This window comes from Pinus tabuliformis, chromosome Q, assembly GCF_031772625.1.
Source record: "Pinus tabuliformis cultivar Carrire ecotype Pingquan chromosome Q, CPIR1, whole genome shotgun sequence".
NCBI classification, from domain to species: Eukaryota; Viridiplantae; Streptophyta; class Pinopsida; order Pinales; family Pinaceae; genus Pinus; species Pinus tabuliformis.
In genome coordinates this window covers 830,854,471-830,869,677 of record NC_142296.1, presented here as the reverse complement: position 1 = coordinate 830,869,677, position 15,207 = coordinate 830,854,471, and the positions used below count along the sequence as shown (strand labels likewise).

Here is a 15,207-nt window from a genome sequence, read left to right as displayed (position 1 = left end):
GTAAATATCAATGTTACATTAATTGTTATCGGGATTAAATCAGCGGAAAAAATCGTAAAAATCGGGAAAAAAAATCGTAACATACAAAAATATTCATTTTTTTCAATTTTTTTAATATCTAAAATATCTACAACATAAAATAAATACATTGACACATAAATATAATAAAAGAACTAATATATAAGATGTTTAATATCATTTCTAATGCTACATCACACATAACAGTTAATCATGTCCTGAATAGTAAGCCCTGGCTCATGATATCAACAAAAAATATAATAATATATCTCATGAGTCATATCATGAGTCATAATGTCATATACAATGAAATTAACCAAATAACTAAAGTCTAATACTATTGATTTCCTCTGCTCCTCTTGCGAGAAAATGCAATAGCTTTCCCTTTCCCTTTAGATGTAGACGTCGGTGGAGTTGGCAGTGGGCTCTGTTGTGCTATAGAAGCTGAAGAACTAGGAGTAGGAGCTATAGGAGGTAGACCACGTCCTCTACTGGTAGCAGGGGTAGCCCGGGTAGGTGGTGTCACCTCCTCCTCCTGTTGCTCCACCTCCTCCTCCCTCTCCTCCTCCTCCCCCTCCACTACCTCTTGCACTAAGCAATCATCAGTAGACTCCATGAGAGGCCTGTCGGCCTCAACCCCCCATGCAGCAGTGGTGTCAATCCCATCCAATGAGATGGCCTCCATATTAGGTTTCCTCTCAAGTTGCCTCACCCACAATCGAAGATTGTAGTAGACGTAGACCATGTCATTAAGTCGTTGGGATTCCAACCTGTAAAAATATCATGAAATAATAATTATAAAAAACAATATTGTTTAATAAATTCAAAAAATTATTTGGAAATTTGCAATATTTGAAGTGTTAACCTGTTGCGCTTCTTGTTGTATATTTTTTCAAATACACTCCAGTTGCGCTCACATCCTGAGGAGCTACATGCTTGGCTGAGGATTTGAATAGCAAGCTTTTGCAGAAGGGGTATCCTGGCACCATACATTCTCCACCATGCATCTACAATAAAATTACAAATAAAATTTTAAATAAACATAAGAAAAAAATGAAAGTTGAAAGTTGAATCAAAGTATGAAATTATGAACTTGAAGAGACAATGAAATTTGAAACAAACTAAAAAATATCTGCCATTTTAGTCGTCCTATCAGTCACAGCCATGTCAAAGCCAAATGTGCCACCTTTCATCCTGTATGTCTCAATTTCTTTGGAGATTTCAGTACGTTCTGCTGGAGATTGCACCATCCTCTAAACACAAGTTAAGAATATATCCATGATCTTAGCATCAAATACGAACCCACATGCGTAAGAAAATGCGGGGTTCAAGTAGATCCATGCAACATGGATGGGACGATGGAGTGTGTTGTTCCATCGTTCATCAATCACTTCCCATAGGAGGAGTTGTCTCTGAAACCCCTCATCTCCCTTATCATCATAGTAGACCCGAATGGATTGTTTCGCCCTATCCATGGCCTCATACATATAGCCCGTTGCGGGCTTCTCACCATCAACTAATCGAAGAACCTTTACCAAAGGTTCAGTAACGATGCACACCTCCTGCACTCCCACCTAGAAGTCGTCTTAGTATGAAACTAGCCTGCATATGGCCTCTCCCTCTACTTTGCGGCTCATTGTCAAAGCATGTCACTCCTCTGAAAGAAACATTCTCTTCACATCCCACATAGAATTCAAAAGGGATTGAAGAGATATGACACTGGTGGCAAACTATGTAATGGCAGGGTGCACCAACTCTTTGTTGTTGGTGAATTTTCTCATCAATCTAAGCACAGATGTATAATTATATATAAATTTTGTAATGCTTTTTGATGAGTCAACAATATCTTTGACAAAGAAAATTTTTCCTATGTCCTCCAACATCAAATCAATACAATGTGCAGCACAAGGTGTCCAAAATAAAGTAGGATGCTTCTCCATAAGCATCCTGCCAGCAACAACATAATTTGCAGCATTGTCCGTTATGACTTGGACAGCATGTTCTGCACCTACCTCCAAAATAAACACATCTAGCAAATCACATAAAGTTTTTGCATTTTCGATATGTGCAGATGCATCAACAGATTTCATAAACATAGTCCCCTTGGGACAACTAACCAAGAAGTTTATAAGGGTTCTCCCTTTTTGGTTAGTCCAACCATTTGACATCACAGTGCATCCTGTTTGTGCCCATGATTCCCTAAACTCCTCCAATCTTTTGGTGCAGTCAACCTTTTCATTTTGAAGAATCTGGCCTCTAAAGTCACGATAAGAAGAGATTTTGTACCCTGGGCAAACAGTTGCAATAGCATCAACAACAGGTTGGAAAAATGGGTTATTCCTTACAATGTTGAAAAGAATATCACTCCAAAGGAGAAATTTGGCCAACAACTTGTTAGCTTGTTCTTTCTCAATTTTTTTAATCATTGAAGTGATAGATGGCTGTGAACTAGGCGTAGTTCTAGGAACAAAAAATGAAAAGACAGCTACTGGGTTGGTTGGTGCTGAAGTAGAACCAGTGCCACTTCCTTGTTCACCTGACTTTATTAGTTGCTTCTTCATTTCTGCTTTGGCCTCTATAGTGTGCTCTAAATTTTCCAATGATCTTATGGCTCTTCGGATGATTTCCGGATTTGTATTTGAGCAAGGCCCTACATCAAATCCAAGGATTTGTGTAAGGTGATACTTCAATCTGTACACCCCCTCTGACATATGCTGCCCACACAACTTGCAAGACAAGTTCATTCTATCAATCACTCCATCAGGATCACCAAATTCCTACACAGGATCCAATTTCCTTGGTATGTTTGACTTTGAACTTTGAACTTTGAACTTGAAGTTGAATGGTGATTCGGTGAACCTATGGCAAAATAAGGATTACAATTTACAAGTTACAAACTTACAATTTACATTGTACAAAAACTAAAAAAAAATTACATACATGAGTAACATATGTCATAAGTTATAACAAAAGTAAAACACATGGAATTTTTGACAATTTAAGAAATTTTAACAAACAAAATGAAAAATCAAATAACAAAAACCCCATCAAGATTCAAATCAATTCAAAAATATTTGATAACCCATTCAATTCTTTTGATAAACAATGGGTTATCCAGATTCCAAAACCAACCAAAAACATAGAAAAAAAAACAAAGCTACAAAACACTAAATGTTGGTACCCATACTGGTTTGATGGAGAAAATTCGTCTCCTCCTTAGCTCTCACTCCGTTTTCCACCTCCAATCAGCGGATTCAGCTCCGTTTTTCTCTTCCAAGTCTCCAAAACTCCGTCGCTGCTGGCGTGCCTCTCTCTGTTGTGCAAATGAATTAAAAAAATCAACTTTTTTTGTTATATAACGTGCTGTTGGTTAGGCCAATGATTTTTTCAGGTGAATCGCGATTTTTTCATAAAAATCGCCGAAAAAGAAAATTTGCGATTTAATCAGCCGATAATATCGCTGATTTAAAAAAATCGCGATTTTACGATTTAATCGCAATTAGTGTAACATTGGTAAATAAATCAAAATGGAACCAAGTGCAATACATATCAGCAACAAAATACATAGTCAGTGAAGCTCTAAATAGCCTCTAGAGTGGAAAGCGCCCTTAAAAAGGATTAAGAAAATATAATTTTTGAATGACAAAAGGTAATACCCTCCCTCAAAAATTTACCCTTCTAGTATCTACAGAGTATAAACCTAGAGATACTCCATTAAAATTACAGTGAGAAGATGTACTAATTCGTTGTGGGAACATTCAACAAACCACACATGTGACGAATCGTTGCTTGCACACAGAAATTTCAATCCGAGATAAACCCACAAATTTATACATACCCTTACCAACAGCCAAACTTTGCTAGAAAAATGTGCCAAACAGGTTGAAGCACAGCCTGAAACCCAAGATAACATGCAAGAATACAGCCAACCAGTAACAGAATTTGTGGCATGTAATCGACATGCCTGTACCAGCAACACAGTGGAGGAGGAAACTGCCAAAATCCCTTAGAATAAACATGCCAAAGGCACACTAAATAGATCTTCTCAAACCCCAGGTTTGCTGGGCATATTTACAGCATGCTGGTAGAAACAAGAAAAAGTCAGTGGAGGGGCTGCGAAGGGGCTGAAATAAGGCCAATTTTCTGTCCAAGAAAATCTGCCCTAAAATATCAGCAAAAATACAGGCCAAAGAACGACCTATGCATAACATAACATGCCAAAATTCCATCAAGAATCGACTTGGCCAAGAAGGTCCGGACTCAGGAGTTGGGCCGGTTTGGTACCGAACCATCCAAATCATGGCTTGTGGTTTGGTACCAAATCAGTCCGACTCGGCCGACTAGGTACTGGCCCTCTGAACCAATCCATTGGCCAAGCTGATATGGTAGTCCGAGTCAACTTGGTCCAAGTTTTAAAACACTGCTCACAAGTACTCGCAGGCAATACCCAAGGGTATGGAAACTATGGAACAAATAATTATTAATTACCAATATGGAAACTATGGAACACATAATTATTAATTACCAAACTATCAAGCTGAGCACCATATTCATATTTTAATCATTGCATGTAAGGGCAACTTTAGAGGATATATAGCACCATATTCATATTTTAATCCTTGCATGTAAGGGCAACTTTAGAGGATATATAGCACCATATTCATATTTTAATCATTGCATGTAAGGGCAACTTTAGAGGATATATGACCATCCACTCAAGCAACCTTAGAAGATTCTATTAGATTTTGGATTTCATGATTTTCCTTGCCACTTTAAGCGTGACATAATATTGATAGGTATATTGCTCTATCAGGTAACTATTGACAGGATTCCCATGGCATACCCCTTCTTTTCTATTTATGCTACCTTTATGGTTTATCTTTTTGGCCTGCAAGCTATTCCCAAGAGTTGGGAAATGTTTCGCAGGTTGTCTTCCAAATCAAGAAAATAATCTGAGATTCAAAGCAACGCAATTTTCTCCCAGATTTGTGAATCCTTATACCCAAAGCAATCTAGGTCCAGGTCCAGGTCCATTGGATCCAATAGCCAAAACAAACGTTGAAGTTTACAGGCCTGTTTTTTAAAAAAAAAAAAAAACATGCCCTAGGATATCTAGTCCCACTTTCATGATATTTTTCGAAGTCCTGTTTTCTGGTATATGAGCAAGCACCAATAGATTTATAAACATGTACAACACAACATCATATCATTTAACGATATTTCTCATAAATGAGAACAACGTTTTTCTTACCTTCTAGTGCCATAACATCACAAAGATTCAGTGCCTTCTCATAAGAACTCAGAAATTACCTAATGGTGAAGTAAACCGAGAACAAAAAAGACCAGTTGCCAGCCAGTATGTTCAACAGAAAATACAGATCCCTTTCTACTTATCTATTCTAGAACCCATCAATTTAGTAAATCGAATAGATTCAACAAACTTGAATAAGGGACTGAACAGCTAGCATTCATTAATTTACTACTCCCATCATCAGAACTATTGCTACACAATTGTGAAGTTGTGCTTCAGCTTGAATACCAACTATCAGATTCTTATCACCTCTTTACAATTATGAGTTAGAGTTTCCATTTTAAAAACCATTTTATCTGATTTGTAGAGTACACATTATAATCTTTTACACACATCATATAAATCGCACTTTGTGAATCGTGCATTATACCATGAATTAAGTGGCCGCACTCTATAAACAATCAATTTCTACAATTTCAGTTTGTCCTCAGCATCACAAAATGGTATCAGATCTTTAGATTCTGCTATAAAAAATTTGCCTGGAGAATGCACAACACTCCACTCTGAGAAATGGAAGCAATAAACAAATGAAATCATAAGAAAAGATAAGTAGAAAAGTAATGGAAAGAATGGACAAAGATAAGATTGGTTGTTCAAGTAGAAATTTCACTATCAGATTTCAGCACACTGTAGTCAAGGCCTGTGCAGGAAACTCTACTTCGGTGCAGTTTGGCAAGGCCTGTCCAGGAAACTCCATTCAATCAAACAAGTGAAGACATTTTGCAACTATCCTACAGGCTATTCGCATTTCTTCTCCATTGATATGTTTATTGTCATGAATCATCATCCATGAGCTTATAAAATTGACTTCTCTCTGGCAGGAAGAAAGGGCAAGCTGGGAGGATAAACTCAGAAACCAATCCATCAAAGCCCCAGTGATTCATCGTTTATCTCTGGTGTCTGAACAGTAACTTCAAAACAAGGCTCTGCTTTTCTACTAGGAAACACGCCTCTCTTTATGGCTGCTGAATAAAGCTGTTTTGCACCTTCTGTCATGCCCAGCTTGTGGTGTTCTTTAATCAAAATATTGTAAGATACAATATTTGGATCCACGCCATTTTCAACCATAAAGCCAAGCATCTTAGTAGCCTCACCTAATCTTTTCTGTCTACAAAACCCCTTAATTATTGTATTGTATGTCATTAGACCGGGGGATAAGCCCTTGCCCAGCATCTCATGAAAAAGTGTATGGGCCATATCTATCTCTCCTTCTGCAGCATGAGCATGTATCAATAAATAGTAGTTAAGGGAATTATGCCGATGGCCCCTATTCTGCATTTTTCTAAATAACCTGATTGCATCTTTGGCATAAGCATTCCTGCAGAGTCTTCGGAATAGGGTGATCATTGTCTTCATATATAGTTCATAGCCCTTGTCTGCCATCTGATCATGCAACTTCAAAGCCTCTAATATCTTGTTCTCTTTTATTAGCCCATAAATTATGGTAGTGTATGTAATTATGTCAGGCATGCAGTCATTCTCAGTCATTTCTTCGAGGAGAAGGAGAGCTTCATCCAATTTCCCTCCCTTGCAATATCCATTGACCAATGCATTATAGGTCACTACAGTTAGCTCTATTCCACTCATTAAAGCTTCATTGAAAATCTCTTTAGCCTCATCTAATCTACCTACTTTGCAGAAATTGTCTACTAGCAAGGTGTAAGTATAAATATTTGGCTTACAGCCCTTACTTTTAATTATACTCAACCACTCCAGGGCCTCTTCTACTCTACCAACAAAACAGAGACCAATGATCATAGAATTGTAAGTCACGATGCTTGGCTCACACCCATTCCTCTTCATTTTGTCAAAAAATTCGGAGGCTTGTTCCATCCTTCCTCTACGACACAGACTAGAGATCACAAAAGTGTAATTCACCACATCCACTGTGTATCCGTTTTGAATCATATCATCCAACAAATTAATGGCACCATCCAGATTGCCTTTCCGGCACCTACATTTAATCATATGGGTATAAGTCTCCTTATTCAGGCAAACTCCATTGCCACGCATCTCTGTGAACATATTTTCAGCCGTGTTAAGTCTTTTGTTGTTCACCAAGACATTGAGGATCGCGTTGTAAGAAGAGACGGGGGTCATGTGCCCCTGAATCTTAATGAAGTCAAAGACCTCCAGAGCTTCTTTGATTTTGGAGTTAATACCATATAACTTGATCAAGCTATTGAGTATAGTGACACTTATCTCACATCCGCTGCTCCTCATCTGCTGCAAAAAAACCTGTATTTCACTGAACATCTTTGCTTTTCCCAGAATTTCAATAACAGTGCTATAGGCATCCGTGTGGTGCTCATAGACATTCTGTTTCTCCATCCACTGGAAGAACCTGAGGGCCTTTAGAGCATCTGTTTGCCGGTTCAGCACCTCCAACACCACATCTGGCTTCAGGTCCTTAGCTATTGATTTCATGAATTCTTCCGTATCTTCCCAATCTTCCAAATGAATGATTTTGCATATTCTACCTACTAAATCTTTGTGCTGTATAGTGGCATCTGCAGAGACCTCAGGCCTCATCCTCCATTCTCTCCGAGATGAATTAAGGTTATTCCTTCTTAGGTTTTTCATACGGGTTCTGTCTATCATGCCCAAATTGCTAAAATGTAGAAAAGATGCGGAACTGGTGTTGGGTTTTGTTGTCTGCTTGGCAAGCCCATTCAAAACCTGATAATGAGATGCACACGAAGGCAAAGTTAAAAAGGGTGAAAAGAATCGACCTGATTCAGCCGTGAATATGTTAGGACTCGTCATTTCTATTGCTCCTGCTCTTTCAGGCAACTTGCAGACAATTTCTGAGATCAGCGTTGCTGTAGTTGGAGATGCGCAGATGAGTCACTGCAGACAACATCCTTCCATATTCTTATCCGAGTGATTCAATTCATGCATTTCCTTTCACCGACAGCGATGAACCAATTTGGATGGATCGATGGATGACTGCACATTGGACTACTCCAATGTGGGGGTTCAAGGGAGACTTTAAATCTACGATTTACGGCATAGATATTGATCATTGGATTCGGTTTTCGGCAAAGACGGGAGACATCATAATTAGGAGGCTACAATCGTTTCAGTATATTATTTTGGTTCTCTCATGATGTTTAAGGCTATATGGGGAACCCTGAGGTCCACATTGGAAATTGTCAAAATGCAGTGTGGAACATGTGTTTTTTCAAAATACGAGTTTAATTAGTTGGAAGAGGATAAGCTTATTTTCCTAGATCAGTGCATAGGTAAGGATTTAAATAATAAATATGATTAATTGGAAAAAAAGTTTATATATTGATATTATAAACATTATAATTTCTAAGTAATAGTATGATTAGAATCAATTTATTATATGGTGTTATAATTTAACTCAATTTATATATAAGACTATATATGTTAGATTTAAGATTTTTGTGATCTATAATGTAGAAATAAGTCTTTCGGATTAATCACATTCCAAATTAGACCAAAGACTATATATATTTTATAAGCATACAAATTATATATCTTATAAGCATACAATACATAGGTTAACAAAAACTTATAACTTAAAACATATTAGAAATAACATCTATTTTCAAGTATTTCAAGTCTTTAGGGTTGTAATTTCTATTAGTTGGTATCATTTTTTTTCAATTTATTGGTAGGTACATAAATAACTAAGGTATGATAAGAAGACTTTTAACATGTATTAATCACGTGGTTTTATAATTAGGTCAACTTATTTTGAAAATGATGAGTTATGTAGTTTCAAGTTAGAAAAAGGCTTAACGAAAGAAGATTTAGGAAGAGTTGAGGTCAGGGCTAGTTTACAACCCCTATGGTAATCAATGTGCATCATTTTAATGGCAATTACAATTTGCATATAACGATTATATTAATGTGTGCTCATTTAAAGGAAGATAATTTGATAAGGACAAAATAATTTCCTATGAGTTTTGAGAATGTGACAATTTCCATTGTGTATATAAATAGTAGATGATTCTATACAAATATTTATAGATCTTCTTTGACTTTCTTTATTACAATAATGGGAAGTCCCTCCACTGACATGACAACATCCTCCCTCGCTCTAACTTTAGTGTAATGCCTTGTGGGATCTCTAAAACTTGTAGTTGTCATATATGCAATGTTCGTAATAACCTTATATTATAATGCCAAATCTCTACGTTGGGAATTCCTTGCACATTAATTCTGTCTTTATATTTTTGGATTTTACCTGGGCCTTATGTTTATGATTATGTTTCTTCGATTTCTATTTGTTTCTTACTAAAACTTTACATAATGGCACATAAGACTTATGGGTGTTTTTGTAATTAACTAGCTCAATTTTGAGCCTAACATCTTATTATGAAGAGGGAGAAGACATCTATGAAAATATGGTATGAACTCTAAGCATATTGTTATTAAAAATTTCTACAAAAAGATAATAATCGAAGGACAATCAACTTTTTGCAAGACCCTGAGATGGAGAAAGAGGATATAGAATAATTTTTCGCTTCTAATCATATCATAAAATGAAATAAAATAAATTATTTGTGTCCACAAGCTTGTAGGATCTATGGGATGAAATATAAAGAATTACAATAATTTTTATATTTGTGGTTTTTACTTTCACTTATTTCAAGGATGTCTCAAACTACAATTGACGTGAAATTGATGACTTTATTATTTGTCATCTATTTTCATACTTTTTTGGTGGAAAATTTTGGAGCTAAACGTTTGTGGCGCCCATTTTAGAGGTAGGCCATATTTTCATGATTTAGGGTGTTGAAATTTTTGGAGTCCATTTAAAGCATTAAATGATTGCTTTTGGGCGAAAATTTTGCAAAAAAAATTAAGCATGTAAACATTGTTCTACAAATCAAGAGCTTTCCATCAACATAAGAATTACATCAATTGAAATTCATATGAGAAAGTTATGTCTTCCATAAGTTGACTTATGTTGTTGACTGCCATGGCACTAAGTGGATGTCATGTATGTTCCCATTACTCGCACATGTGGAGCTAGTCATGTCTAGACTTTAAAGAAGATTATAGAGGGTCTAAACCCATAACCCAAGTTGGGAATTGAGGCATGCAAAAACCCTAACTTAAACCTAAATATCTTTCATGACATGTTAAGTATTAATGTACTAGGAAAGAAAGGGGCTCCATTTGTTATGCTCTTGACCTGCAAGAAGATACCAAAATACCAAATATGCGAAGAAATATACCCAGAACATAGAATAATAAGAAATAACAGCAAGTATTTTATTATTCAGAAAGGAAAGCAATGTTCACTTGCCTCTTCGAGGGGGCAACCTCCAATAGAGCTGGGCTCAATTACAAAAGAAGACACGATGCTCCTTGAGGGGAGTCTCTATCCTTTATATAGGATTCATACATGCAATACCATGCGTCAATACCATGGTTCTTACTAATACCATCTATCTAACACCATGGCCCATTTGTAACTAAATGTGGTCCCTTCTTTAAATGCGTGTCAACTACTTACAATTATTAATATGGGATTTATTGACTCTTTACTTAACTATAACTATGACTCGATCCTATTACATAAATAAGGGGGTTAGGTTTGGACCCTAACATGCCCTCCCCCATAAGAGTAGCCTTGTCCTCAAGGCTGAAGCTGCGGAAACTGCTGAAGGATAGTGGTTGGTTCCTAGGTCGCATCTTCTGGAGAGGTGTCTTTCCACTTGACAAGGACTTCCTTGATCATGAGGCCGCGTAGGTGCCGTTCTCGTGTGTCCGGAACCTGTTCAGGTTGGAGCTAGATTGACCCTTCTTCATCCAATTCAGGTAGACTGGTTTGAATTCCGCAATGGTTCCCAATCACTTTCTTGAGGCATGAGACATGGAAGACTGGATGGATTTTTGCAGTGGGTGGAAAAGCTAGCTTGTAGGCGACTTCTCCAATGCGCTGAAGTACTTGATACGGTCCGTAGAATGTTGGAGATAATTTCTGACAACCCTTGTCTTTGAGTGATGTTTGCTTATAGGTTTGCAGCCTCAAAAATAGTTGATCCCCTTCTTGAAATTGGCGTTCTGAACGATGTTGATCTACCTGTTGCTTCATGCGGTTTTGAGCTTGATGGAGATTCTCTTTAAGGTGGGCCAGCATGGTTGTGCAGTTTAGGAGTTGATCCACTGCTTGTACCTTCGAGCATCCCTTGATATAAGAAGTAGTTGAAGGAGGGAGTTGACCATAAACTGCTTCATATGGAGTCATTTTGGTGGTGGCATGATAGTTGGTGTTATACCACCATTCGGCTAGAGGTAACCACTATACCCATAGATGTTGCTTTTCTGAAGTGAAACACCTAAGGTAGGTCTCCAGACATTTGTTGACTGCTTCAATTTGACCATCAGTTTGGGGATGATAGGAAGTACTGAGTTGTAGTTGGGTACCTTGTAGCCTGAAGAGTTCCTGCCAAAAGTTACTAGTGAAGATCGGGTCACGATCAGACACAATGGAAGTGGGCATGCCATGCAATTTGAAGATCTGGTCCATGAAAGATTGAGCGACCAAAGTCGGTGTAAAAGGGTGGGGTAGGGCACAAAAATGAGCATACTTAGAAAGTCTGTCCACAACCACCATGATGACTGACTTGTTTCCTGACTTCGGAAGACTCGTAATGAAATCCATAGAAACCTCCGTCCAGATTGAGGCCGGGATGGGCAATGGTTGTAATGTGCCTGGTGATTTGACTATTTCTCCTTTGTGGTGTTTACATACGTCGCACTCAGCTACAAAAGTAAGAATGTCCTTTTTCATGCCTGTCCAAAAGAATGAACGTCGAGTGTGAGCATAAGTCTTCTGAAAGCCTGAATGGCCTGCAGTGGGAGATGAGTGCAACTTTGCCAAAATGTGGCTTTTGAAGGTGGATGTTGGTGATATCACGACTCTGTCCTTGTAGCGAAGAATATCATCCTGCAAAGAGTAGCCCGCCGTGGAATTCAGATCCGCTTGCAATTGATTAATGAGTTGGGAGATCAAGGGATGTGAAAACCATTCCTTGCGAGCCTCTTCAATCCATTTTGGAATGGGAAGGGAGATTGCTAGCAGGGTGCTTTCCTCCTCAAATTGGCATGATAACGCATCTGCTACGACATTTTCGCACCCTTTCTTGTAAATTATCTCATAATCATATCCCAACATTTTGGCAAGCCATTTATTTTGTTGTGGCAAGGATAGGCGTTGCTCCAAAAAATATTTAAGGCTTTGATGGTCTGTGCGGATTTGGAAACGCCACCCCAATAAGTATGGTCACCAGGTATCTACTGCATGTAAGATGGCCATCATCTCCTTCTCATAGGTAGATTGTCCCATATTTTTCCCACTTAGTTGTTGGCTAGTGAAGGCCAAGGGTCGACCTTCCTGCATTAAGAACGCCCCAATACCCGTACCTGAAGCATCACATTCAATCACAAAATATTTGGTGAATTCGGGTAGTGCTAATATAGGAGTGGAACACATGGCATGTTTGAGAGCTATAAATGCCTGTTGTGCTTCATCATTCCAGAGAAATGAATTTTTCTTGAGGAGGTGAGTGAGGGGTCTAGCAATGCGACCATAATTGCGGACAAATTTGCAATAGTAGCCTGTGAGACCCAAAAATCCTCTCAAGCTCTTCAAGGTCTTTGGTTGAGGCCAATCCTGCATTGCCTGGATCTTTTTTGGGTCCACCCTAACACCTTCACGCCCCACAATGTGGCCCAAATACTCAACTTCCTCCATGCCAGAAGAGCACTTGGACATCTTGACAAATAATTTCTGCTTCCGGAGCAATTGCAAGAGCAGATCTACATGCTGAAGATGTGTGGCCTGGGTGCGTGTTACAGGGAAAAGTGTCTATATAGAACTGCTCTATCCCACTAAGGTGTGACAGCTGCCTTAGAAACAAACAGAGAAAAGCTACTTTCGTTTTTCCTTTATGAATTATAGATAGAGAGGAACAGAAAGACCAACCTCTGTCTTGCGCTAATCTCCTGATTTGATCCCTCTCTTCTTTGATAGTACTCAGCTACCTGCTCCCTTGCACGCCCAGCTTCACAAAGTACCTGTAAGATCATAGAAGCATAGCACTATAAAAAGACATGGATCTATAATCATAAACAATCTAGGATCAGATGTAAATTGACCATACAAATGTAGCAAGCATCAATGACACAAAAGCATGGAGGAAAACTTGAATAGCTTTTATTGATAAACAAGAAAATAGCCAAGAGGAGTTACAACCAGTTATTCTGACCCAGCATCAACCTCCCAGCAAAGAAGCCCCTCTTCACCTCAAACAAAGCTTAGATCACCCAACAATCTGATGTTTGTCTCGAGAAACCAACAGCAATTCCTTACAATATGCAAAATTCCAGCCTCCAACCTCTGGATCTCTAGGATGAGAGATCTATATATAGATATTTTCAGATGTGTGAATCAGCTCTGTGTTTTTTAGTAGTGTCTTCTCTCTGATAGTTCTTGATGCCACTTGGAGATCTCATTGATCTCTTACTCATCCTTGGGTGATTCTGAGAGGCAAGTGTCCCAGGAGAAGTTTCTGGAAGATTCCATGATCATCCACCTCGCAAACTGTCTTCGCCACTTGTCTTTTCCCGTCCATCGCACCCCACAGAAGGGCTTTTTGAAATGCAACGCACTTCCCGTGTGTACAAGGTGCGATGCATCGCACCCTGGCCATGGAGCAAGTGAAATGATCTAGTTTTGACCAGTTCTGAGCAGTTTTTCATGGAGAACTTCTGGGAGAAGCTGTAATCAGTTGACCTTGTTCCTTTAGGGGTTAGAACAACACTTTTAGGGACTTAGGAGCCCTTGGTTTATGGACATTTCATGCTTGGGGTTGTAGTACCCAAAAATGTCTATAACAGTTGCCCCCTAAAGCATGAGGTCATTGATGTCGGGTGAAATGATTTATTATGAGGATCTGAAGTTCTTTCAAGCTGGGAGGAGACCTGTAATAAGATACAATACAATACATTATCTTCATAATATTTTCATGATCTAGCTGAGGCGGGCATTCCCATGCTCAGCTTTATAAATTCATTTTCATGTACATAAGACATACAATCGTCTGAGTGTAGACTGATGATTCTGATAGAGCCATCATCCCTTTGATTGGATGATTATCTGTGCAGCAATGATGTACATTTGATGTCTTTATTTTCCTGAATATATATCGCAGCCCGGATGGATGAAACTAGATCCGGGGTCTTTAATCTCGTTCGATCTTCACTCGAAGTACAAGTCGATCCATGTGAAAGCTGTTCTGGAGTCGAACATGGAAAGACATCGCTTGATTACCAGCCAATGATGTAAGTTGTTAACAGGCACGAGAGGAATCACCGATAATGATGATGACCCTCAAGGTACTGCAGTACAATTCACGTGGTGTGATTAAAGGTCTTGGCGTTGAACACCACGCAAAATCTTTTGGTCGAAGGCCATTGATGTAAACCTGTCGCCGGAAGTGAGAAACTTGCCATTGAGGCATGCAAGCTTCAAAGTACTGAATTGGGGGTTCCTAGATCAACTTCTTGGATAATGAGCTGATGTCAACAAGAAGCGATCAGTCACAGGAGGGCCTTAACGAATCCCGCATCAATGACACGAAACGGAGCAAATGACTTTAATGGAGGTGAAAACGATCTGGTGATATAAGGTTCAGGGTGGCAGTCATGAAAGAATGGAGTATAAATGTATGGTAGTGGGTGAGACACAGGTGAATTATTTGAATGACTTCTCTTGAACATATCGGCGACACTGATGTGATGGATTGGTAGCATTAACCCCAAATGTGGATGGTATGATGGGACCATGGTGATGTGACCAGTGAATGAAACAACCCAACCCGACTCGGACA

At 38.6% G+C, this 15,207-nt stretch overlaps 1 protein-coding gene across 1 annotated transcript; it reads right to left on the bottom strand.

Annotated features, from left to right (window-relative positions):
- Positions 1-229: 229 nt before the first annotated feature.
- LOC149222183 (uncharacterized) lies at positions 230-8,450 on the bottom strand. Its single transcript, XM_089385302.1, has 3 exons — positions 8,062-8,450; positions 884-1,025; positions 230-788 (listed from the first exon to the last, which is right to left on the bottom strand). Exons 1-3 carry the CDS (start codon positions 8,093-8,095, stop codon positions 356-358), a joined length of 609 nt encoding a protein of 202 aa, XP_089241428.1. The 5' UTR covers positions 8,096-8,450; the 3' UTR covers positions 230-355.
- Positions 8,451-15,207: the final 6,757 nt, after the last annotated feature.

What these genes read in the sequence shown, in the direction of transcription:
- LOC149222183 (XM_089385302.1), bottom strand. Translation starts at nt 8,095, where the DNA reads ATGACGAGTCCTAACATATTCACGGCTGAATCAG. An exon ending in CATATTCACGGCTGAATCAG is followed by an intron (nt 1,026 to 8,061) that starts GTCGATTCTTTT and finishes ATTTTATTGTAG; the next exon opens with ATGCATGGTGGAGAATGTAT. An exon ending in TACAACAAGAAGCGCAACAG is followed by an intron (nt 789 to 883) that starts GTTAACACTTCA and finishes ATATTTTTACAG; the next exon opens with GTTGGAATCCCAACGACTTA.